This window comes from Aythya fuligula, chromosome 8 (assembly GCF_009819795.1).
Source record: "Aythya fuligula isolate bAytFul2 chromosome 8, bAytFul2.pri, whole genome shotgun sequence".
Lineage (NCBI taxonomy): Eukaryota > Metazoa > Chordata > Aves > Anseriformes > Anatidae > Aythya > Aythya fuligula.
In genome coordinates this window covers 30,480,084-30,504,538 of record NC_045566.1, presented here as the reverse complement: position 1 = coordinate 30,504,538, position 24,455 = coordinate 30,480,084, and the positions used below count along the sequence as shown (strand labels likewise).

At 39.6% G+C, this 24,455-nt stretch overlaps 2 protein-coding genes across 3 annotated transcripts; both read left to right on the top strand.

The window, feature by feature from the left end:
• The first annotated feature begins 556 nt into the window (after positions 1-556).
• LOC116492034 (cytochrome c-type heme lyase) lies at positions 557-5,996 on the top strand. Its single transcript, XM_032192452.1, has 7 exons — positions 557-610; positions 806-941; positions 1,584-1,732; positions 2,355-2,503; positions 3,285-3,404; positions 4,220-4,306; positions 4,568-5,996. Exons 2-7 carry the CDS (start codon positions 824-826, stop codon positions 4,764-4,766), a joined length of 822 nt encoding a protein of 273 aa, XP_032048343.1. The 5' UTR covers positions 557-610; positions 806-823; the 3' UTR covers positions 4,767-5,996.
• A 6,469-nt stretch (positions 5,997-12,465) lies between these two features.
• RWDD3 (RWD domain containing 3) lies at positions 12,466-19,648 on the top strand. 2 transcript variants are annotated; one of them, XM_032192827.1, is made up of 4 exons: positions 12,466-12,567; positions 17,830-18,314; positions 19,018-19,133; positions 19,232-19,648. In XM_032192827.1, the coding sequence occupies exons 1-4, from the start codon at positions 12,483-12,485 to the stop codon at positions 19,344-19,346; spliced, it is 801 nt and encodes a 266-aa protein (XP_032048718.1). In that variant the 5' UTR covers positions 12,466-12,482; the 3' UTR covers positions 19,347-19,648. The 2 variants fall into 2 exon arrangements, with proteins under 2 accessions (XP_032048718.1, XP_032048719.1); XM_032192828.1 differs by lacking the exon at positions 12,466-12,567 and adding an exon at positions 13,003-13,078.
• The last annotated feature ends 4,807 nt before the right edge of the window (positions 19,649-24,455 follow it).

Here is a 24,455-nt window from a genome sequence, read left to right as displayed (position 1 = left end):
ACAGCTGTTACGGAGAGGCTTCAGCAAAGCCAAAACTCATAGAGAATAATGTTTTTGAAGCCATGTAGCAACTCCGTGCCAGACACGGTGCCAGGCTCTCGCTATGCTGTGGTAGTGAATTCCGGGGTGCAGAAAGGCAGCCTGGAAACAGCTTCCTCTGACAGAGTAGACCACAAAAGCGCAAGAAGGAGTGAAAGGGCGGGTATCTGACAGAGCTTTACACCCGCGCGGTGTGGCCACGACCCGTTTCTGTGCTAATTGCGGCTCTTGGAACACCGGGCGCGGCCGTAGCAACGGCTCGCGAAGCCCTCAGGCGCGGGGTGCCCTCGGCTCCGCCTGTCGGGGCTCCGGCGGCGCTGCGGGTGCGAGGCGCCTCCCGCCCCGTGCCGCTGCCCGCCGCCGGCCGCCGGGGTGTGCGTGGGGCCGGGGAGCGGCGCGGGCAGGGAGCGGCCCCGCTCAGGCGGCCCGGCCCGGCCCGCGGGGCCTCGCGGCGGGCGGGCGGCGGCGGCGGCCCTCAGCTGGGCGCAGGCGCGGAGCGGGCCCGCGGCAGGCCCCGGTGTCGGGGCCGTGAGGGGAGCGCTGCGGCGGGGCCGGGCCGGGCTGGGCTGAGGCAAGGCGGCGGCGGCGGCGGCGCTCGGGGCCGTGAGGCGGCGGCGGGAGCGGAGCGGAGCGGAGGGGGGCAGCGGGGGCTGGGGCTGGGGCTGGGCCGGGCCGGGCCTGACCTTGCTCGCGGGCACGGCGGGGCGCGGGGCTTTGTGGCCGCGCTGTGTTCGCTGTACGGGTGTTTGGTTCTTGTCTGCCTCAGGAGCTCGCCGCAGGGGCCATGGGTCTGTCCGCCTCCTCCCCGGCTGCTGCAGGCCAGCCGCCCGCTGAGCCGGCCAAGCTGCACCAGGCGGCGTCGCCACCTGCGGAGTGCCCCATGCACCAGGAGACAAAGAGCGGTAATTGCGCTTGGAGCTGAAACAAAACTAACTTCTCACACTGAGCGCTGACAAATGTTTCTCTCAATATTTCTTCTACGACAAAAACTTGAGTTGTTCCCTTCCGTTGCAAGTAGTTTGCAAGTAGCCATTCATAAAAAGAAGCCAGGTGACCATAGAAAGAAGTCAGAGAACCTGTGGGTTGCGCCTGTTTGCCGTGCTGCAGACCCCCAGGACAATGTGCAGGTCACTGGATGGTTGCTGGGAGCAGGTGGTTGTCGCTGGAGAACATGCATCTGGGAAAGGGCAGCAGGAGGGTGAGATAAGATAAATGTCAGTATAAGGAGAAATCAGCGCTTTGTTGACAAAATGAACACACTAATTAATGTTGCTGTGGAAATTCTGGCCACAGACAGCTCAGTGTAGGGTCCAGGATGGAGCAGGATATAAGCATTCAAGGGCTGTGTAAGGAGCTTGGATCTTAACATGGTGTTGGGTTCTAAAATAGAAAAAGTTGGAAACTGTAATAAAGTTCAAAAAGAAAAAGTGAAATACCAGCTTAATATTTACATTAGCATTCAATGAACTGTTTCCCGTGTCCTGTCACATCTTGGAGGCTTCATTTTGTAGCAAAACACAAACTGTTTTTTTCCTGTCTTTCAGGTTGTCCAATGCACATGAAGACTCCTGAGCATAGGACTGAGAGCACAGATAATGTTCCTGCACATCAAGAAAGAGCGTATGAATACGTAGCATGCCCGGTGAAGTCTGGTGCATCTCAAGGGAATGATGACATAGATCCTAGCAATATGGTAACTTTCACTTAGTTCACATGTTTTCTTCAGTCTTGTTTCTCCTGAAATATTATCCCCAAAATGCAAAAAGTGTTGCTGTGAAGATGGAAACTGGTAATTAATGTTATTTTTTCATTTTTAATTTGCTTTTTCTGACTGTATATCCAAATATTTGTATAAAAACATGTTAGATTTTATTTGACATTCTCTTCTTCAAAGTTACGTTGGTTTGATAAAAGGTGTTTTTCCAGTTTGTAGGTATTTCGTGTCGCATATTTCTATCTGTTAGTTGGATGCATGGTTTTTATGTTACATTAGTGGTTTCCAGGTTCTGTGTAACAGCGGTATGCATAAGTTCTGATGTAGGTCTCTCCGAGATTTCCTCTGATTTACAAAAAAGCACTGCTGATTTGAAAGGTGAAGTTTAGACAAATGGTGTCCTTTAGTCTTCAGTTGACAAAATTGTGGAAAGAGTTTTACAAAAAAAAAAAGAGAGGTAACTTTAGTGGACTTACAAAGGCTGAACTTCTTGATCTTTGTAGCAGCTGATTAATTATGCTTAAATTTTTTTCAAACACTAAAATAAACACCCTTTTTCTAGTTCATTGTTCATGTTCATATGATTTTCCTTGTTTTCTAGATGCCTCCTCCTAATCAGCTGCCATCCCCAGGTCAGCCATTTCCATTGTCAACTGTTAGAGAAGAATCTTCCATTCCTAGAGCACATTCTGACAAGAAATGGGTCTATCCTTCAGAGCAAATGTTTTGGAATGCCATGCTAAGAAAAGGGTAAATACACAGAATTACCAAATGAAATCTGCGTGAGCCTGTAATGTGAGATTTATGAAACAGTATCATTAGTTGTTATTCATCAGTAATATTTAAGAGTTTGTGGCAGCATACTCCAAGCAGCAAACAATTAACTTGAGTTTCTAAAAATAACCATTTTTATAAACAGCTTTAAAATAAAGGGTGAGCGGGTCTCAAAGGCCACAATCTCTTTGGTGATCTGCAAGATGGTAGAGAATGTCAGGCAACTGCCACTAGCTCAGAAATTGTTCTTAAAAGTCATGCATAGGTTTGGAAAAACTTTGTATGACCGCCTGCTTTCAAATGCATTTGGTTTCAGGCTAATCCTATAAACTGTCATTTCTATGAATCCAAGAACTTTTATTTTTACTATGTAAAATTGCTAAAAAAATTGAAAATAAAAATTGACTACTAGATATTTTCTGTCTATACAAAACTTAAGTGTAGGCAAGATCTAACTGGTCATTGCATTGTTTGTACATTCTGATAACTTTCTGATCCAGAAGAGCTGTTGACTTTGACTTTTTGTTAATCTATTGACTACAATTCGTGTATCTCTGTGATGATAACGTTGACAACTATGCATTTACACAGAAAATGAACTGGTTCTCAAGATGCTTCAGCGATGAGCCAGCAGTTAGCGTTCTAGCTCTGTCTTTGCATAAACCCTTAAATCTCTTGGTTTAAAAGCCCATCAGATAAAATGAGGAAAGTGGAGGAATTACTCAGTTGTAAATTGTTTTCAAATTCTTATTTTTAGGTGGAGGTGGAAAGATGATGACATAACAAGTGAAGACATGACTAACATCATTAAGATTCACAATCAAAATAACGAGCAAGCTTGGAAAGAGATTTTGAAGTGGGAAGCTCTTCATGCAGTGTACGTACATATGAAATTAAAAGCGAGTCCTTTGGTTTAGCTTTTGCTTTTGTACTCCTTGGAATTAGGATGCCTTTCTAGTTTTTGTGAATATATTCTGGTGCTGATAAATCTTAAAAATCATGATCTTGTAGGATCCCCCATTTTTATTGCCGGGTAGGAAGGTTATTCAGAAGAGCTTGACTAGAACTAAATAATTATGGTGACAAAACTGATCAGCCTTTCGGTGGTGTGTATGTAATGTGGATTTGGAGAAGTAAAGCTTCTTACTGCATATGGTTATTTGGGGACTACTTAATTTCCCTCTTTGTTATGAAAAAGGTGAGGGATGTAAATGTTTTATACTGGTGATTCTTAAACTGCATCAGTTTCTAGGTCAGTATAGTCCCTGTTCCTAGAAGATGCAGACTAGTTAAACATGATGTATATATAAATTGTTTTCTGAAATTCTATGACCTTCGTTGCAGAGTGGTTTGGATTATGTTTTTTTCTTTTGTTCTTTAATCGTTTTCTATTCTCTAATCCATTAAATTTGTGGATTAGATTTGTGGATAACTACTCTGTTGATGAGTTAGAACAGTGATGTGGAGCATGTCAAAAGTACTTTATCACTAAATGCTGTCAAAAACTGGGGACTTTTCAAACCATAAAAAATAACTGGCTTAGATCACTGTAACCAATTTTTTACTGTTGCTATTTCTCCTATCCCATTTTTCTTTTACTAAAATAAATTATTGTCATGGTTTAAACACTTAAAATAAGACCTTGTTTTTTAAAGGTAAAAACCATTTTCTCTGTTCTAATTGGGTTTGTAGGGAATGTCCATGTGGACCATCACTGATGCGGTTCGGAGGCAAAGCAAAGGAGTACTCACCAAGAGCCAGAATACGTTCGTGGATGGGGTATGTGGGCATGAAAGTAGGACTTCTGGTGAGGTGGGAGAGTAGGGAGACATGTCTGAAAACATAGTGTAGAAGTAATTTAAAGATATTATGTGAATGAAATTGCAAGTTATAATTACCAGAAGATTAATGTAGTAGTGAGGGATCTTATACCAGGATCTGGATAAATAAATTCTCTTTAAATACAACTTCCACTCCCTCTCCCAGTTTCATACCATCTACACATTAAACTGTCTGCACTGTCTATTATCTGTCTTCCAGATATGAACTTCCCTTCGACAGACATGATTGGATTGTTGACCGATGTGGAAAAGAAGTGCGATATGTTATTGATTACTATGATGGCGGAGCAGTAGATAAAAACTACCAGTTCACTATCCTGGATGTTCGGCCTGCATTTGATTCTCTCTCAGCTGTATGGGACAGAATGAAGGTAGCTTGGTGGCGGTGGACGTCATAACTACTACGCTGCTCCTGCTGTGTGTAATCAGAAAGGAAACCACTGTCTTCTGAGAATGCGGATAAGTGGACAGTAGGACTTGAAATAGAAGTTGACTCCAACTGTGATTTTCATCATCACCACTGTTCTTTGGGGGGGATGTTATGGGTGACGGGGGTATGGGGAAATGCCTTGTAAAGCACACCAGTACTCTATGATATATTTTCAATTAAATAATAAAGTTACAGTAGTAAAAAGATGTATCTTAATTTTCTTAAGAGTTGGGATTTTTTTTTTGTCACAGATACTGTGTAAGCTTTCTTTAATTTCATGCCTCCAGTGCTGTGCCAAACACATGAGGTTTCTGGTTCTTCTGACTGGAGTTTTGAGTATTACTTGAAAAATAGTGAAAACTGGAAATTTCATGAATGGTTTCACGTAGTTACACTACTTATGTACTCAGATGATAAAGCATAAAAGATTTGGTGTTACAAACTGCATAGTTTAACTATAGAAGACTACATAATGGTTTTTACATGAGCGCTTTGCCTGTTCAAACACGTTTTCTTAGAAAATTTCAGTCAGATCTAGTCTGTTAAAAGAAATACAGTATGAGTATTTTTAAAGGTGTGTTGAAAACGTGGAGAATATACTCATGCTTTAATTTGCAATTTATCTTGAACAGGTGATTTAGAGGCAGGAAAGTAGTGTATCAGTTGGTTTTTCAACAATCTGAAAGGGGATAAGGTTGATCTTTACTGGATATTTATTTGAGTATTTAAAGGGTTTGTTTTATGATGTAAGAAAATTTTAGTGTGCTTAAGTATTTTTGTCTTTATTATGTCAAGACAAGCTATATTTAAAGAATGTTTCATGTATTGCATCTGGATTTTGTATCTTAGTTTCATCAACTATAGAGTAGTGGTTTTTATATAAATAATGCAGAGTCGCACAACCGTGTATGACTGTGTAGTCATGTTTCTGCATGGTGATTATAGTGAGGCATATTACAGATGTATAGATAATTTGGCTAAAAGGATATCTGAAGTGCGAGAAAATAAGAATGATTTGAGTGTTTTCTAAGACTTATGCATGTTAATGCTGTGAAGCTTAAATATGATTGATGTTTGTGCTTAATAAGGGAAACTAACTTTTTTTTTTTTTTTAAGTCTTCCAGTGTAATAGCTTTATTCCTCCCTTTCATCATACGCTACTGTTGAGAATGAGACCTCCCTGCAAAACACTTGGGAATAGAAGGAATAACCAAGTATTATGTTGTAGCTTCTCAAGTCAGAGTTTCTTCATGAAACTTCAAAACTTTTAATTGGGAGGAACCAGCTGTACAATAATTTTCTGAAAGTAGCTATTTTTAACTGAAAATAGAAGCCTTTTTATTTTATTTTATTTTATTTTATTTTATTTTATTTTATTTTATTTTATTTTATTTTATTTTATTTTTAGTATTTCAGTAAAGTAGCTCTTCCCATTTAGGAAAACTATTCAGGGAAGCCACCATACTTTGTAGTACCAACAAAGACAAATGGCTCCTACTTCAGAGGCCACAGTCCTTCAAGGTAGAAATAAATCTTAACCAGAAGTCAAAAATGCTAAAAAAACTTAACCCTCATTCTTACCCATTTCCACTTTTCCACATTCCTTTTCCCTCTTTTTCAGTGAACCATATATATATAAATCAAAAATAGCTTGGAGAAAAAAAGTAACCTTTAATCTGAGGAAGCAATATATATACTAGATACGAGGAGTGCGTGAGCTTGTATGAAGCATTGTATCTGATAAAAGAGATGTTCCTCTCAGTTCTAACAGCAAAGACTGAGGGCCACAGCTTTTTGATTTTTTTTTTGATTATTTGTTGTTTCTATGTATGCATTTGGTAACGATATATGTGGAATTCTGATTCTGTATTTCTCACAAATAAATATGGAAAAGGTACAACAATGGAGGGAGTGCTTTAGAAGCTTCAAACTAACTAGCCTGTACTGTTGATTTCGGAAGCTTGACATTAAGTGTGTTACGAAGACTTTAATTGCTAAATCTGATAAAACATGTCTTATGCCACTTCATGAGTTTATCTTTGGTTATGTTCCCAGTTTCCTAGATTCAAAATTGTTCTGTTTTAATTCATTCTACTGTTCTGGAAGTCATTCAACTATTAATAAAATGCAGTTCTTTGTCATTCAAACAAAAAGGAGAATCAAATAAATATACTTTTCTTAACGTTGGTATTTGGTATATATTTCTAGCTTTAAGAATTATTAATATAAGCTCTTGTATGTATTACATAAGAATTCTTATAGTCTGTTACATCTTTGAATATGTACTGCTCATACACTTAGAAGACAGAAAAAAAGAAAAAAGGACTAATTCAAGTAATACCCAACCAAACCAGCAGATTTCAGAATAAGAGCATATGACAATTATTTTCATCCTGAGTCTAGCTAACTTCAGAAGAGAGGAATTCAATTTTTTTTTTTTTTTTTTAGTAATCATTGGAATATAAATTAAATACTTTCTACGAGACTTTTCTAAGACTTAATGAAATAAACATGCAATTTTTCCTTTTTAGGTTTGGGTTACCTTCTGCATGATGTTGGCAATTCACTATTTCTAAGATAGGTGTCAGTGTGATTAGAATTCAAATATAAAACTTAGAAAACAGTGATTTAAATTGTAAGTTTTACCCTTTGGGGGATGGTTTCACTGTAAAACTATTATCTAGGGTTGCTAAAAGGTAATTGTGTGTGTGCAAGTAAAAATACATATCTATATCCCTCCTATGTAAGTATAGAAAGGTATGTAGCATTGATAAGAAAAAAATATATGAAAAATGATGAAAAAAAGTGAAGTGTCCTGATCAGGCCCTCACATGGCATATTTGAGCACTGTCAAGCTCCCAATCACAGTTAGGCTGAAAGAAGTTCAGAACCTGACTACTTTTAAACAAACTTAGTAGGCAACTTCAGCATGCATTTTTACTCTCAGTGAAAGAAAACGCATTCCATTTATTACACTGTCTTTGTTCAAGGTAAATTGCAGGCAAAGATCTATATGCAGTGAGTCAAGTAAGCATTGATTCTTTTGGCATTGTTAGTAAGAATCTATGGTCACACTAGATACGTCATTTTGTAAAAAGCATCCTTTCCTATTTGTGTTAGATGATGAATCACTTTTATGTGCATCTTCAAGAAAAAATGGCTTGTCAAGCTCCTAGAGAAAGAATCTGAAATTCTTTCATGAATGTGACAGATGCTTCTATTTAGTCTTAATACTTGTATGTCAAACTGTGCAGAAACTTGTGGGTAGAGTACTAGTCCTGACTCCAAATCTAGTTGTGTGGCCTTGAACACATACATGTATGAAAGGATATGACATTTACCCTCCTGAACAGTCCCACTCATGCTGTTGAGGGCTACTCACAAGACATGACTGCATCTTTGCAGCATGCATGCATGTTTATGACTGGACTCTGAATTAATTCAATTTTCAAAGGATAATATCTAAGTATTGGAAGCATTGGTACTGTTTTTAGGCCTCATTGAAAAAAATAAAATAATACACTGTTTCCTCTGTTGACATTGCAGCTTGGACCATAATCTGTCTTAGAAAATAGAAACCATCACATTTCTTTTCAGTGTAGTTAGTAAAAAGAAAGTCAAGGACTAAGTCATGATTTTTGTTTTCTAATATTTTGCCAATTCTGTGGTAACTACAACAAATTTTAGCAGTTTTTCTAACATGCTGCTGCTCTTGCCTTCAGCTTCTGAAGACCACAACCCCATAAACCTTCTGTCTATAGAGATAGCTAAAGCTTTAATTGATCATTAGTAGACTTTCAAAATGAGTTTCTATCTGCCAGAAGACTAAGTGTCTTAGGGAATTGACTTGAAGCGGTGTGATTAATAGAGGATAAATGCAAGGGCCTTCAAAAACACTGCTAGACCACAAATCCTTGAAAAATTTCCTTCTAAAATATTAAATGGAAAAGCAATATATATATATTTGTCTCTCAAATTGGAGAAGCCTTTTTAAAGATATCAATGAGAATTTATTAACTCTAATTTTCAAAAAGTAAAGAGCAAAATGTCATGAAAATGCTGAATTTTACTTCAGAAGAAATGATTCATTTTTTGGCAGTTTTATTTGCAAAGTAAATTTTAAGTTAAATGAATTTATTTCAACAACGACAATAAAACACAAAACAAAACAAAACAAAACTGCTTTGGGCCAAAAAACAAACAAAAACTTTTCTACTCATCATAATTGAGAATACTGAGGAACAACATCACTTCATGTTTTATCACAACTAGAGGGGTTGCTTCTCCTTCTGCCTTCTTTCAGCTTTCACCTTTTAGGTCATTTTGAGTGATTTTTGCAAGTTTTTATGTTGCTTTCTATTGGCAATTTTTGTACAAGCCACTTTTGGGAAAACTGACACCACTGAGATAACACTTACTGATGTTACTAGAGAAATAATGGCTTGGTTTCTTAGGTATCTGAAATATTAGTGCTATTTAACTTAGTTAAGAACATGGTAAAGGTAGCATTGTCTGCATTAGAACTGTTAACATCGGTGTAGCAGAGGACAGTAGCTGCAGCTGTCCTACAGCAACACTGAAAGATGGATGTGATTTGTATTGCACTTAGAGATGAATTAATACATACAGAAATTGTGAAGGAGAAATTCAATGTTCCCTTAAAAAGTTTGAGAATTAAATTTTGCGGCTAAATGATTTTCCCTAATCAAAATGTTCACATCACCTAATATCTCTGAGATAGGTATTAAGTGGTGTTTAAATTGAAATAGTATTTTCATTACACTCTGTAATAAACATTTTCATTTAGGTATCATTGTTGTAGTGCTTTTTGTTACGATGCTTACTTTCAAACTGTTAAATAGAATCTTCCAAACTGCTAATTTCTGAGCATAAATTGTAAATGATATATTAGTAGGCTGGGTGAATTAAGGTAATTTGTGATTTCTCTTTTTATCCAAAGGTTCTTACCTTTGGATAAAAGGTTTGGATTATAGCATATGTTAAGCATATATTATTTGACTCTGTCCTGATAACCACCACAAACCGTTATCATAGAGTAATCGAAAGATGATGTTAGTCACTTGAGTATTATTCTTGAATTCTTGAAATTTCATTTGATAGGGCTATAGAATGCTGTCATATAGAAGAGGAAACTCTCCAAATTAGTTATGTTTCTAATTTAGAAAAATGCCTATGTATCTGTGTACCTGTGGAGGCAGGTTAGCCCTGAGCTTATTCATTAGATGTTCTCACCTGTGTAAGCATATTCAGGTAAAATCTTTGCAAGTTCCTGGACCCAGCACCAAATCCTGGAGGTACATCAGTTTCCAAAGTATCCGTGTCTTGGAAGCAGCAGCATCTATTCTAGGTGAAACTACTGGCTGTTCTGTAAAGAATCAGCACAAAACTTAGGGGTAAGCAGGCAAATTTGACCTTAATGGATGGATTTTTAATGAGCTTTGCAGAAACGCTGTCCCCCAGCTCTCCCTTTCCCAGCAGTATCATCAGCTTAGCCATCACACTCATGCCGTGGTTATGGGCTCCTCAATACTGTTTGCTCTCTGACCCTTGAATAGGCAACTGAAGTGATTTTAGACTCTTTTTAGTGGTCCTTTAATGCCTTCTATAGTACATACTTTTAGGACCGCATATAGTTGTGGTAGCTGGGACAGGAGGTTGGCTGGCATGGAAATGATGGCAAAAGTATATATAGATGGATGGTCCAAATCAATATTTTTTTTCAAATGTCTGTCTACTCTGTTATTCACCACTCAGTTTAGGGGAGAACAGGTCTAAATGCACACTTTTATATCTAATCACTTCTGGCTGTCGATGCAACATGTGATTGATTGGGGGGTCATAATTATTGTAATCGGAAAGGAAAAGATACCACTTCTGCAAATAACACTGGGGAGAATAATCTTATTGATCTATGAAAGGTTGCATTCTGTTTGCTTTGTCAGACAAAGTGGAAAATACTGGTATCAGCGGTATTTATGTCAGGATGCTGGAGGTATTTTAATATAGGTTAACTCTAAAAAGTGAGATTTTTTTGAACTTTATTTGCCATGTGTTGATGGGAAAGCAGCCATTTAGAAACATGAATATAGCTGATGTTTTTCTATCAAACACTACAATATTTCAATGTTTGAAGAAAAAAAAAAAAAAGTGAGAAAATAGATCTTGACTTCCAATTTAATAATAATGGAATATGAAGGCCAGATTGTAACTGTAGAAGTTCATTTCAAATTTAAATATTTAGCATTTTCACTAGTCTGCGAATACAAGAAAATTTATTACATTAAGATGGAATTTAGATCTTTGACATGAAGCTGATATTTTCATAGTGTGAAAAATATCAAGCTGACATTATACTGTCTCATTTGATGACTTCCAAATGTCAGAGTGCAGTAACTTATTCATAGGGACCTCTATGTCTTGTGATAGTGTCAATTTAAAAGACATTTACACTGACTTTTTTTTTATTTAAACATGTAAAATGGAATATGCAAAGTGAATGAGGAGAAGGGGGAAAGACCAGGGGCAAGAAAGTTCTCAATAATAGAATAAGGCACTTTTAAGGCTAATTTCCACGAAGCCTTCTGACAGCTGCATGGACTGCTGCCTCACAGGACTTCTGACAGCTCCGGTCTTATTCCTGTTCGCATTATTTCACTTGTTCCCAGCTCAGCACTCCGGTATTTCTTGGTATTTCAACAGAACATATGGCATTAAAAATAGAATGATATACTTTCCTGAAAAATAAGCCCCTCCTCATCCCTTGATTTTAAAAGTGATTTGTAATAAATAAACTTCAGTGATGTATGCCCACTGCTGTCTAATCTTTCAGCCTCCTGTTGCTTTTCCAGTTGGGGAGTCTTACAATATGGAAAACGTTGAATAATACCTCTTTGAGGTGATTAGACCTGTGCATTATAAAATTGCCTGTAGAAGACCTCAGTCAAGAGACCACTGGAAGGACCATAAAGCCACCATAGTTGACTCCAAGAAGCACAAATTTAACATTCTTAGTATACAGACAGAGCTGATGTGCTCATATTTGTACATGCATGTCAGTATCCATCAGTTTGGTTTGCGCAGCTACGTGTGGCTGCAGCACGGTTCTGAGGATGTTAATTGTATCACAACTGTGTGCTGCGTTGAAGAAATGTGGCTGTGGAGGCCAGCTCCATGCTGCTGCATGGCCTCAGCAGAAGGGTCGGGCCGCTGCTCTGCCGCACGGCTTGCGACTTGACCATCGCCTCTGTTACAAGCACGGTGCGTTCACGCAGCACGGCTCCATTTAACGCATCCAGCACGGGCCAGGAATCGTCGTGCCCATTTCTACACCTAGGCACCGTGCTTTTAACAAAACACCGCTGAGAATCGCGCTGGGGCGTTTCGTGCTCCGCGCAGGTCCCGTTTCACACCGCGCTGGGCTGCGCTTGCCGCCAGCTGCAGCCCGTCCTCGCTACCCCCGAGGCAGCCCCGGGCGGCCATTTTGTGGCGCCGCTGCCCGCCGGGCGCCCCTTCCTCCTTCCCCTCGGCCCCCGCCTCGCCCCGGAGCCGAGGGCACCGGCCCGGCCCCGCTCCCCCCGCCCCGCGGGGCAACCGCAGGCCAGGCCGGGCCGCGGCGCTGCCCCCTGCCGGCGGCGGGGCCGCCTCCCTGCGGGCGGGCGCGGCCATGTCGGGGCAGGCGCTGGAGGAGCTCTCGGCGCTCGCCGCCATCTACTGCGAGCCGGACGCCTGCGAGGTGCTGGCGGTCTCAGGTGACGGCGGCGGCGCCGGCTGCGGTCCCGCTCGGGGCGCTTCCCCCGGCCCGGCCCCGGGAGGAGGCGCTGCGGGGCCGCTGCCCACCCCCTGCCCACCCCCGGCGTGCCTGCAGGGGCGATGCCCGCCGCGCAGCGCCCCGGCGCTCTGGGTGCGGGCTGTGCAGGGGCGCTGCGGGTGTGCCCTGGGTGGGAAGGAGAGAGCGGCGCCCTGCTTGCTGCCGCCCGCTCCTGGCTGCGGGGCGGGGCGGGGCGCTGGGAGCGCAGCGGCTGCAGGGTCCGTGGCTCCGCGTTGTCTGCGCCAGCCTTGGCTTGGCGGCCATTGCGCAGAGCACGGATTGTAGAGGTGAATTGTGGCAGTCGGTGCTGCTGCAGTGCCGAGGTGCCCCGTCAGCAAGGGGCAGGACAGCTCAGTCGGTCCGATGTGCTCCCACAGCTACTGCCGGGGTCAGGCAGGCTGTGCCAGGCAGGATGTGCGGGCAGTGCGTGTCTGTGCAGACCCAGAGCGCGGGTAGGTTTTGCTCAGTTCCTACCAGAGATGTGACACCTCTCCCGTACACTTTTGGTGATTCTGTATAATATGCAGCTTCCCTGGTGTCACGGGTGCTGCTGTAGCATGCTGCCCAGCTCCACAACCCGGCAGGGGCTCCCTGCCAGGTGCACTGCAAAGAGGTTACCAGGGGAAGGCTGGTAAAACCTGATTGAATGTCCTGCCTTGACATCTTGTCTGCCTATGTACTCAGCCCCAAAGTACTGAGATTGACAAAGACACACTTTTTGTTTCTTCTTCTGTGAGAATGGCTGAGCACTGGCAGGGGTTGTGGCATTTCCCTCTTGGAGCTCTGCCTGTGGCCCCTGGCCCTGCCTGAGCAGGCACTCGGGCAAGGTGACCTCCAGAGGGCCCTGCCACCTCGGCCCGTCTGTAAAAACTGCTTTGGGGTGAGATTGCACGTGGCTCTCTTTAAGTGACTCACCTGAAATGGTTACTAAGAAATTCATTGAATAAACCCCAAACTTTCCTTTTAAAATAGTTGTAGAAATAGATTCTCAGAAAACAACAGGTAGCTATTTGAAAAGAGAACATGTAGACAGCCTCAGAGGGCTGAAGACATCAGTGTCTGCATGGAGAACAATTAACTGGGGTAATCTAAAAGTAGAATTGTTTTGTGTCTAGATCTGCGACACACCTCTTGCTCTAGCGTAGGCAGGTAGTTCTGATATTTTTTCAAGTGGTATTTAAAATATGATTGATGAAATGTTTCAATTGAGTTTTATTTTCTTAAAAGTCATAAAGTTCAGCAATGTTTTTTTCAGGCATCATTTGAAAATACAGTATCCAGGCTTAACAGATGTTCATTAAAAAAAAAAAAGTAATCATATCTCAGCATTGCATATGCATGTCTGTTTCTCTGAGGCTGTTACAAAAATATATGCACATCTTTCTCTGTGCTTCATATATAGCAAAATGTTTTTTTGTTAAGTTACCAGGACATAAAAGGCTTAGAAGCCTTCCTGGGACATGATGTGATGTGCTATGAGTGCACATGGGAACAGGTTGTATTTATATCGGCCATATTCTCATGATGTTTTAGAATCATGTATATCTGGCTTATTGCCATTGTTTTCTGCTGGAATTGAGAGTATCATTTACAGTATTGATTGTTGGTAATTTTCTTACTTTGGGAATTTACTTCTCTTTTAATTTGCTACAAAATCCCTAAGTTAGTATAAAATAAAGTTTTGCTATATTCACTAGCTTGTTTGCTTTGTCTCTTCAAACTGTGTAAATTGTCATTGACAAACAGTGCACAGAGGTAACTTCCAGTAAGACTGTTATGTTCTGCTAACCCTAATATATAAAGAATAATTTGCATGTAGATCCACAGGATCAAAAAGGAGGCCACTGGGGATTTATGGTTTTGAGGAATGTAAGAAAATGCTTTTGCAGATCTCTGGGTATGCTAAAAACTTCAGCTTCCCAGAATTTAATGGTGAACTATTCAGAATGTAAAATATGTTTTTATCCAAACCAATGTGTTGATGAATTTAAGTAAACTAATTACAGAGTATCTTTCTTACCTTACGTATCTATTTAGAAAGATTAGTGTTACAGATAGAAATTCATAATTTATTTGTTAATCCGTTCTCTTCTGGTTTGCTCACCCAGTTTGCTATAAAAATATATTTATATATTCTAAGCTTGTACTTTAATAGGTGCCATTTTCTGAATTTAAAAATAGACCGCATGTGTTGCATAAAATGCCTTTGGGCAGGAGAGGAGGGGGATATCTGTCTGGTTGACATGGAACATAAGAAAAAATCTGAAGTATGCTAGAGCTAAATATACTGATAAGTGTGCCGCTATGGGGGAAAATAGGTTAAAATGTATTGAGTTTAGTCTTATTAGCACATTAAATGCCAACAGAATGGTCATACCCAACCCTTTATTTTAGGAATAATCACCATTTTGTTGTGAAGGCAACTCAGACCTTGTAGCATGTGCAAACAAAGGAAATATTTCTTTAGAGCCTAGCTACGAAGGACGGCGAGCACTCGCTCTTTGTTCTGCCAGCAGTCTGCAGTGCTGGCGCAGAACATGGATGCTGCGATGCTGAAATAAACTTTACACATTGTAGCCCCACGAACTTTTTGAACCAGTTCTCCTTTTTAAAAGTAAGTCTGCAGCAGATGTAAATGAGAGTGGCTGGGATTTTCACGACGGCTCAGAGTGATACACCTTGGGATGTGAGGCTGTATGGCTGCCTTCAGATTAGTTCATCATCACCGGGAAAGGTGTGAGATTGTTGCAGGCTTACAAATGCGATCAGGGCGGCAGGAGGCCCTTGCCGAAGGGGCAGGTTGGCCTGTCTGGCTATCCCTCAGTTAATTTGAGCTGGTGAGACCTGTTGTGACAAGTCAGTGAAAAAATCCTAGCAGGATTGTCAGAAAGGTAACTTGGTTTTCTGTCGCTGTAATTAAGCTGGCACTAGCGTATTGTTCTTCAGCTCGTCTATGGGCTGTGCATTTCAAAATTTATTGGCAACCCAGCTTAAAACAAGGCGTCTCTTGGGCAGGAACCTGAGGATGTCGGTGGTGTTCAGCCAAACACTGCTTGCTGTCAGCCAGCAGCGTGCGGCCGGACGGAGCGCTCTGCTCTGTCAGGCATGGCGCTCGGCCTGGGGACTGCCCTGGCTCCTGGGCTGCACGGCAGGCTCCTCTTCTTGGGTGTGTGCTTAGGATAACGGCAGAGCAGCTATAATTGCTGGTGCCCAGCAAGGAGCGTTTGCCAGGGCTGTTTCAGCTGAAGGTGGAGGCTGGAGCGGGAAAGCTCGAGGTCCCGGCCTAGCTGCTGCCTGTCAGCAAGGGCTGTGAGCGGTGCCTGCTGCCAGGCCGGTGCCCCAGAGACTTGAATCTTTTCCAGGGCTGGTGTGCTTCTCTGGAATAAACTTGCCTTAAAAGCAGCCTGGAATCTTTAGCAGGGTCTTAGAAGGCTGGAGAGCAGCTTCTGCTGGCAAGGAATGAGGCTTTGACCCTTAGTGCCTGGAGGTATGGGCACGGGTGGGCGTAATCTCATTTAATTTGCTGGATTTGCATCTTCTACTTTCAGCACCAGATCTGACTCCACTTACGTAGTGAGGGTCTGTAGTTGTTTGAGGCTTCGCTATTGTAATACTAGAGTTTACTTTTTGTTTTTGATGGGTTTGCTTATTTTGTGATGGCTCTGACCTAGAGTGTTCTTCATGTGAACCAAGAAGGAATTTTGGAGACGGACCCTTGGCTAAGCAATCTAAAATACTTTTGTCTGTCCAAGTCACTTTTAGTTTCTTTCACTTATTTAATATGGTTTAAATATAAAATCACAGAGAGTACTGAGGTTGGCTAGCAGTGTCAGCAATGCTAATCAAACATAATTCAACTGACTGTCGTGCAAAGGAAGATAAGGTAGGGGGAGAGGAAGGCAAGTCACTTCAAAAGAGCTCCTCGGAAACTCAGCTCTGCTCTAATCTGCTTTTCAAATCTGGCTTCTCCTGCCCTCATAGAATGAATCAACCTGACATTAGCAACCTGACATTAGCCTTTTTCTTTTTTTTTTTTTTTTTTTTTTTTTTTTTTTTTTTAAATAAGAAATGGGGTGGAGTGTTTGGGATGCATCAAAAGGGTGAAGCAAGAACATCTGAAGAAGTTCACCTTTTGTCTATTACCCCCCCCCCCCTTTTTTTTTCTTTGTTGTAGGTCTTTGTCCCCTCTTTTCACGTTATGAAGTTTTGTATTGTTTTTCTGTGAAACATGTTTTAGTCAAGAAGGACTTTATTGCAGGAATTACTGTACAGAACTTTCATATTGTGTCTTGGAGTATGTGATTTGTCAGGAGAGTGTGGTCTTTTGTCCTTCATGCTACATGCCGTATGTATATTTTTCACACTGAAAATGATTGTATTCTGAAATACACCAAGAACATATTTTCAGTATGTATCTGTATATATATACACATTTTATATATGAATATGCGTATACGTGTATGTGGATGTTTCTAGTATTTCATAGAATCATAGAATATCCCAAGTTGGAAGGGACCCATAATTTAAGGTCATTTAAGGACCCATATTTAAGATCAAATGTACAATAGCAAAGTTTTAATTTTCTCAATCCAAAAGTTGTAGATGCAGAGAAGTTGACAGAAAAGAAATAAATAGAGTTTATCTGAAAGTTGTAAGGGACAAAGAATCTATGACTTTTTTCTTTCTATGTCTGTTTTCAGTGTTGAACTGCTTTTGAGTGGTCATGTCTTCAAAAATACTCAGTATAAGTCTGTTTGCCTTGTGCTGGTGTTGGTGGTAAAAGCCCTACAGATTTTTCTGGGAGCAAAGTTAGGGCACTGCTGAGTCCCTCTATTTTCAGTTGTCCTTGCTACTGCTATTGACCTGCAGAAGCTGACTTAAGTGTTTCTAGGACGATTCTTTATTACTGGCTTGTCTAGACTTTAAAAGAGCCAAGAGGTGTGAATGCTTTATAGAATGTGTTAAATAACTTTCCCTCTAATATGATATGGAAGTGTTTCATTTCAGGATTCCCTGCAAGTACAGCTTGAGGCATTGTTTGCAACCCATGCCCTGTTGTGTCCCCCTTCCCCCCCGAAAACACAATTTTTAATATAGAATGGCAGTCATTGGAGTTGAACTGATAAAGAAAATAGTTGAAAAACGTATATTATTAAGTTCAATTTTAAGCAAACTATTAATATTTATTTTTTATACTTTCCAGAAACGCATGGAATCACATTTAGAATTCAAATCAACGTGAAAGAACTACTGGATACAGATATACTTTTAAAGCTGTTATTTCATTTGCCAGTTAATTATCCATCAACTCTACCAGAAATTTCTGTTAACTCAGACCAGCTTACAAGGGCCCAGTGTACAGATGTGAAAGATAAATTACTTGAACAAGCAAAGAAACATCTTTCTGAACCCATGGTGCATGAGCTGGTTCTTTGGATACAGGAGAATCTTAAATATGTCATTAAGCAACCAGCAACAGTTTACAATGAAAAAACTACTTTGTCAAAAGCAGAAAGTACAGAAGACGCTGTCTGGATGCTCCTTTTGCATTTAGATCACATGAGAGCAAAGGCAAAATACGTCAAAACTGTGGAAAAATGGGCTTCAGATCTAAGGCTGACTGGAAGACTGATGTTCATGGGCAAGATAATATTGATTCTTCTTCAGGGTGACAGGAGCAACATTAAGGTGCAGGAACAATGAATGTTGACTAGTTCTATCGATTTAGTACTGAAACCTGTGTCTGAATATTTTGTGTGTGTTTTTCTAAGATTAACAATTTTGGAAGCAGATTGATCATTAGGAGAGTAGGAAGGCCCTACAACTTTATTCTGTATATAAGAAACAGAAGTTATGTGAGAAAGAAACCAGTGAAGCATGTGGCTTGTATTCCTTTGCTTCCCACTGGAATTATACTCCTCTATTCCCTGTGTTTCCTGAGTGTAACATGCCCAGATTCATTCTCCTCTATTTCTGAAGCACTCCAGAAAATATTCCAGAAAACAGAAAAGTTGTAATGAGAAATTATTAATAGACTATTTGTAGCTCATTCCTAACTGTCTACTTCCGTGATATTTAAGCCACCAGGTGTTCCTACTGCACATTAGAACTTGTCTGTCCTTACATTTTCTTGCTGCATCAGGCAGGCCTTTGTGGTGATACTGGAGTAGAATGTTCTTATTTTTCAGACTCAAGTTCTCTGGGTCATTTAAGAATGTGCTCAGCTTCAAGCTGATGAATTGAAACAGGCATACACTTTTTGGAGTTGGCACTTTCAAAATTTGATTTCTGTGTTCTGAAGAAAGATCTTTGTTTCATATAGATTTTTGAATTTTACTAAACTTCAAAGGTACTAGGTGACATTTAATATTTTGTTCTTTTTGTCACTTAGGAGTACTTGATTCTTCAGAAAACTTCTAAGGTAGATGTGGACTCAAGCGGAAAGAAATGCAAAGAGAAAATGATTAGTGTACTGTGTGAGACAAAAGTACAACCACAGCATAAAAGGTATAATTTAATACTGTTGTGGACAGAAAAGTAACTGAATCGATAATTACATTCTGACAAATCAAGGCATATTCATGAATTTCTCTTGTACAATGTAGGTTTCAGATGTTTGAAGTCAAAGAATATTCAACGCTGGATGAGCTACAAAAGGAATTTGAAGCTGCAGGACTTGCGACTCTCTTCTCTGAGTTTGTGCCTCCTCTCTTAAAGTAAAAATAAAACACTGGACTCTGACCAAAGCAGCAGTCGATTGCAGATGCTGCTGTAAGATGCAAAGACTATTTCGACAAACAAGATTTTCTGGAGAAAAAAAAGAAAGTCTGAAGTATGTATCCTTTTGCAGTAAGGAGAAAGCAACTCATACATTATGAATTGATGATCTTTTGACTTCTATGCATTATAACTTTTTCAAAGGAATGTGGAGTTAATTGTGATATTTGCATGGCAAACATGAAAGACAAGGAGGAAGTCATGTTAAAATAAGTCTTTCAATTAAACTGTTTTTCAGTCCCTGTTTTCAGTGTTTTTTTTTTTTTTTTTCTTTTGTGATAGTGGTCTTTCATAATGGCCTGCTAGAAAGTATGACTAATTTCACTATGAAAGCTTATATTTTTTTTAAAAGCATAGCAAAACAGATTTGAAGACAAGAGGACAGCATATACTTAATAACCATCAGATGTTCATCTGCGAACTTTTCCTTCTCTATGTACTTGAATCTATAAATATTGGAGTGTTGATTTCAAGAAAAAGTTCGTGTGATTTTGGGATCTAAACAAAAACTGGAAGTGTCTTTCTGAATGTTACTCTAAAATGTATAAAGAAACTCAAGTGGAGAACTTAAATTGATTAAAATTATGTATATCATCTGAGGTAAAGCCAATTGTATTTTCTTTCATAGTTTACAGATTTCTTTTTGCACTTTGGTTTTACTGACTGCTTATTTAGATATCTTGACTCAATTAAACTGTTAGAGCAGTATATATAGAGAGTTCAGCCTTCTATCTCAAGACTTACGTTAAGTCTTCTGTCATTTAAAAGCTGGTAGGATATAAGTCCCTGTTGAAACTTACCCACCTGTAGCATTTTTTTTTGAGGTCAGTAGCCTCGGCCAGCTTATAAATTTTTTTGTCACTAGTCTATATTTTACTTCAATGCAGTGTTAAAAATTACATACAGCATTTTTACAAAACATTTTGTGCAAGTTCTGTTTGCTTACGGAGAGTTGACTGCTGATTTGTTATAATTATTAGTGTCCTCTGGTTTCTGTTTTACCTTATGTCATCCTCTAGCAAGGCTAAATAGATTGTCCAGGAGTAAAAAGTTTGAAGTCATGAGTTTTTCAATAACTAGCAATGGCATTTAATTGGTTTTAGCATATAGCTATACATGTGTTTTACTGCTTTCAAAAACTCACTCCCAGCAGCCAAATGCCTCACATGTTCTGTGTTTACAGAACAGATCCGATCAATTCAGTGTAAATTATGTTCTCTCCATTGTACTAGGGGAAGACCAGTCCTATTTGGTTAGTTCCCAAAGCGTGGTGTGTTATGTACATAATGTAAGATGTTTTTACTTCCAGTTTCATACTCAGACCAAGAGATCATGCCTCTTTCTTTGTGTATACTAGCAAACCAACTAAAGAAAACAAATACGATTTTTTGTTTGTTTTTATTCTTTGAGATATCACATACATAAAGGGGTGTGGCTAGACTGTTTCAAAATTTAAGTTTTTAGAGCTGGGTAATTTTCCCAATATGGAGTGTGTCAAACATGTATGTTGCATGTTTATGCACTGAGGCTTATTTAATGAGACAGTAGCAAAATCTCTTCTTAATGAGCCTTTCATGTGTAGTACATACAACATTTCAGGCACAGCAGAAAACAGCGTGGGTTAAAGAGGTTTTGCAAATCTGTTCTGTATTATTTTGAGATAGTTCCCTGAGAGAAAGGAAGCACAACTTGTATCATTTTAAGAGTATGTGGAAATGAGTTTTTACATTTATAAAGCTGAATAAAACACAAGTATCTTTAAAATATTAAAATAACAAAGATTTTAAATTACAGTTCCCGGAATTCTGTTACTCTGAGTTAAAAGATCTGTGTCGAAAAATTGTGTACTAGTGGAGTAGAAGGCCATGGTAAGATGCAGAGGCTCTCTCCTTACACTATGTGATACATCTGGCAAGGATCAAAACAACAAAAGGCTTAAGCATATACATAAGAAGAAAAAGTAGTTGGTACCTCTCTGCATATCTATATGTTTTAAGCTTTTGCCAGCTGGATTATATGTCCTCAGCCAGATCTTTAAAATCCTCTGGTGTTCTGGAAAGAGAACTGCAAGGTACTTTGGCACAACCTGTATCAACATCTTGGCTGTATAAGTCTAGCTGGGGCTTTATCCAACTTGCATTTAAATCAGTTGAATATTTTTTTCTGTTAATTTTGGGAATTGGATGGAATAGTGAACCTAGTCATGTGATCTCAAGTTGTCTTTGCAAAAGTGACTGAGGCATGCAGTTGTTGTGTAGTCCCAAGGTCTGCAGAGTTAGATAATTAATTATTTAATTAAAGACCTTTGTGTGGAGTCTGACTCTGTGTGCTTATTGGCTGGGTGCACTGGGCACAAACCTACGGATACGTTTCAGCCGTCTTTCTTGCAAGTTTAGGCTCACTCTCCAACTTTTTCCTCATTATTGTGAATGCTCCTATAATTAGCTGCCTTAGAAAAGCTGTTTGCAGGGTAAGTGGCTGCCAGTCACACTTGGTTATAAGCTCATATATTTTCTTGAATGTTGTTACCTGATACCTTCTTGGTTAACTGTTTGGACAGAGCTAGCGTTCTGCAACAGCCAATTTGAAACAAAACAAAAATACAAGTGTAAAATGGGTAAGTTGTAGCTCTCTTCTGATCCATGCACCTCATCTTGCCAAATGGAGTTGTTCTAAGGAGCCAGATGATTTCTCTATTTCAGGAGCCATAAAAAGCAATACACACAATGGAATCATAGTTTCATTATCACAGTTGACTTTGTTACTCACTAACTTTCTTTGGACAAACCAACAAGTCCAGTGCGGGAGAGGCATGCAGTTTTTATGCTTGGTTTGATGTGCTTCAGAAGAATTACAAATCTGATCAGTGTGATACTGTTCAGACAGCAAAGGAGAACATGAAAACTGATGTCAGTCTGATTCTGTCAAAGCAAATGCTTTTGCCTACCCGTCAATCAGTCACTTATTTTGAAGGGTAGGAGATATCTTGTGTTCAGACAAGTAAACAATATTTTTGAAGGTTGTTCTTTTGGAAGGATGTTGCAGCTGTCTGTTAACAGATGGTTTGTTTGCATTTACTGTTAAAAGAGATGGGCAAGCCTGTGAGCCCCTGGGGCACAAAAGTCATCGAAATGCATACGGTAGTGCATGTTCCTCCCTCCAAAGGAAGTGAAGCAGACACAGAAGTACAAAATGCAGGGAAACGAAGTCGAAGCTCCTGAGAATTGTTAGGAGGGCATGTATCAGTGTCTGAAAAGTAAGTGGAGTGTATACAGCTATTGGAGTCAGACAAGGAAAAAGAAAACCACAAACAAACAAAAAATGGTTTAACAAATAAGAAGCTAGCCTTCTTGTGGATATTATATTATAAACAATTCCTTGAACAACATTTTTAGTGAAGCCTTGTCTCCTGTGGACTTGCTTGTGTCTAAACAATAGCACTCGTGAAGCCTTTCTCATTGGCAAGTCTGTCAGGATGGTGCTTTCCCAGGTGGGTTTCCCAGTGTCTGATGTTGGTAGCGATCTCTGCATAAATGATTGAAGTATCAGTTGCTTTTTGTTTGCCTGCTCCCTGTTTCCATCAAAGCTGTTGGAACTTCGTTTCATTTGGGTTGTTAACTTCATTTTAGTTGGCATGAGTTGAATTGAAAACTTAAAAAAAATGTAGTATAAATATTCCTGCTTCCTTATGGGCAGCACAGCCACGTAACCATACTTCACTTTGAAAATCAGGCCCCAGTGAAAGCTATTGCAGTAGGACTAACTACTTGAAGATAACTACATTTGTGCAGCGCTTGTAAACTAAGAAACCAAAAGGGCAGCATGAAACCCAGGTGACTTTTACTATTGCATGTAATATATCAGGTTACATGTAGTACATACATGTATATAAGCTAGTAATGTGGCAGAGTAGTGATGTCTGTGGAAACAAGGACATCTGAGTGCTAGCAGCTTAAATTACTCAGTTCTACCTGAAGTCAGTCTTTCCACAGGCTTTCTAGCCTGTTTTTTTTTGTAAGAGTCATTACTGACAGCCATTTCTCCCTTGTGACTGAGATCTGGAGATAAAAACCTTTATGTCTTTGTAGAGGGAGGAGGAGGAATAAAACTCTGTATTAATTTCTGTATTAATCATTGATATTAATCATTATTTATAGTATTAATACATGCTATTTATAGTTAAAGGTTTTTATTATCTTGAAAAGAAACCCGCATGAGCAGCATGTGCTGTGCAGTAGCCTACCGTTCAGGAGAACTGCGTGACTTCAGTGGAAGTCATGCAAAGTTCCAGATGGGGGAAACACAAACACTTTTAATGGGGGGCATCATCAGTATAGGGAATTTGACAGCTTTTTTTTTTTTTTTTTTAATTTTCTTAACCTATTTAGTCTCATTTAAGGTTACGATTCCCTCTCCCTGCCCTGCTCCCCATTTGTTTTTTTATTGTTATGGGGAAGATGGGACATTGTTGAAACTCTTAGGTGAAAATCTTTGAAATAATTGATTAAAAAAACTAGTCAGAAGTAAGTTTAATTATTTTGTAAATAAGGCTAGTTTTTCTGTTTCTGCAGCTTTATCTCATTTTACAATAGTAAGACTGATTGTCTCTTCTTTCTGTGAATGACCCACAAAACCCACCACAATTAGAATAAATTATGCACAGAAGAGCCGTAATAAGCATCAAATAAAATATTTTTCACAATGAAATTTCTTTGTTTGCATTGTTTCTTTTAGAAATAGTTTAATAAAACCTGCATATGGATGATTTAAAACTTAGTGTCCCTTGATTTGTTCAGCATGTCTGTGAAAATAGAAACATAATAATGTTATAGTTCGTTGAAGTGAGATGATGAAACGTTGCACATACTGTATTTCTGCCATAGTTTGAAACTGAAATGGCTTATATTATGAAATAGTGCAATTGTTGGGATCAACTTCCATATATCTTATAGTATTATTAAGCATTATTGTCCTGTTTCTTTGTCCATAACACATACAATGCTGCCTGTACTCTGTTCTGTTTTTATATTTTGTAGATATACTTAATGTTAT

Bases quoted from the DNA above. Each gene is read 5' to 3' on its own strand.
- LOC116492034 (XM_032192452.1), top strand. From the start codon at position 824: ATGGGTCTGTCCGCCTCCTCCCCGGCTGCTGCAGGCCAGCCGCCCGCT. The intron at 942-1,583 runs GTAATTGCGCTT...CCTGTCTTTCAG, and splicing joins GCACCAGGAGACAAAGAGCG to GTTGTCCAATGCACATGAAG. The intron at 2,504-3,284 runs GTAAATACACAG...TCTTATTTTTAG, and splicing joins AATGCCATGCTAAGAAAAGG to GTGGAGGTGGAAAGATGATG.
- RWDD3 (XM_032192827.1), top strand. From the start codon at position 12,483: ATGTCGGGGCAGGCGCTGGAGGAGCTCTCGGCGCTCGCCGCCATCTAC. The intron at 12,568-17,829 runs GTGACGGCGGCG...TATACTTTCCAG, and splicing joins CGAGGTGCTGGCGGTCTCAG to AAACGCATGGAATCACATTT. The intron at 19,134-19,231 runs GTATAATTTAAT...TGTACAATGTAG, and splicing joins GTACAACCACAGCATAAAAG to GTTTCAGATGTTTGAAGTCA.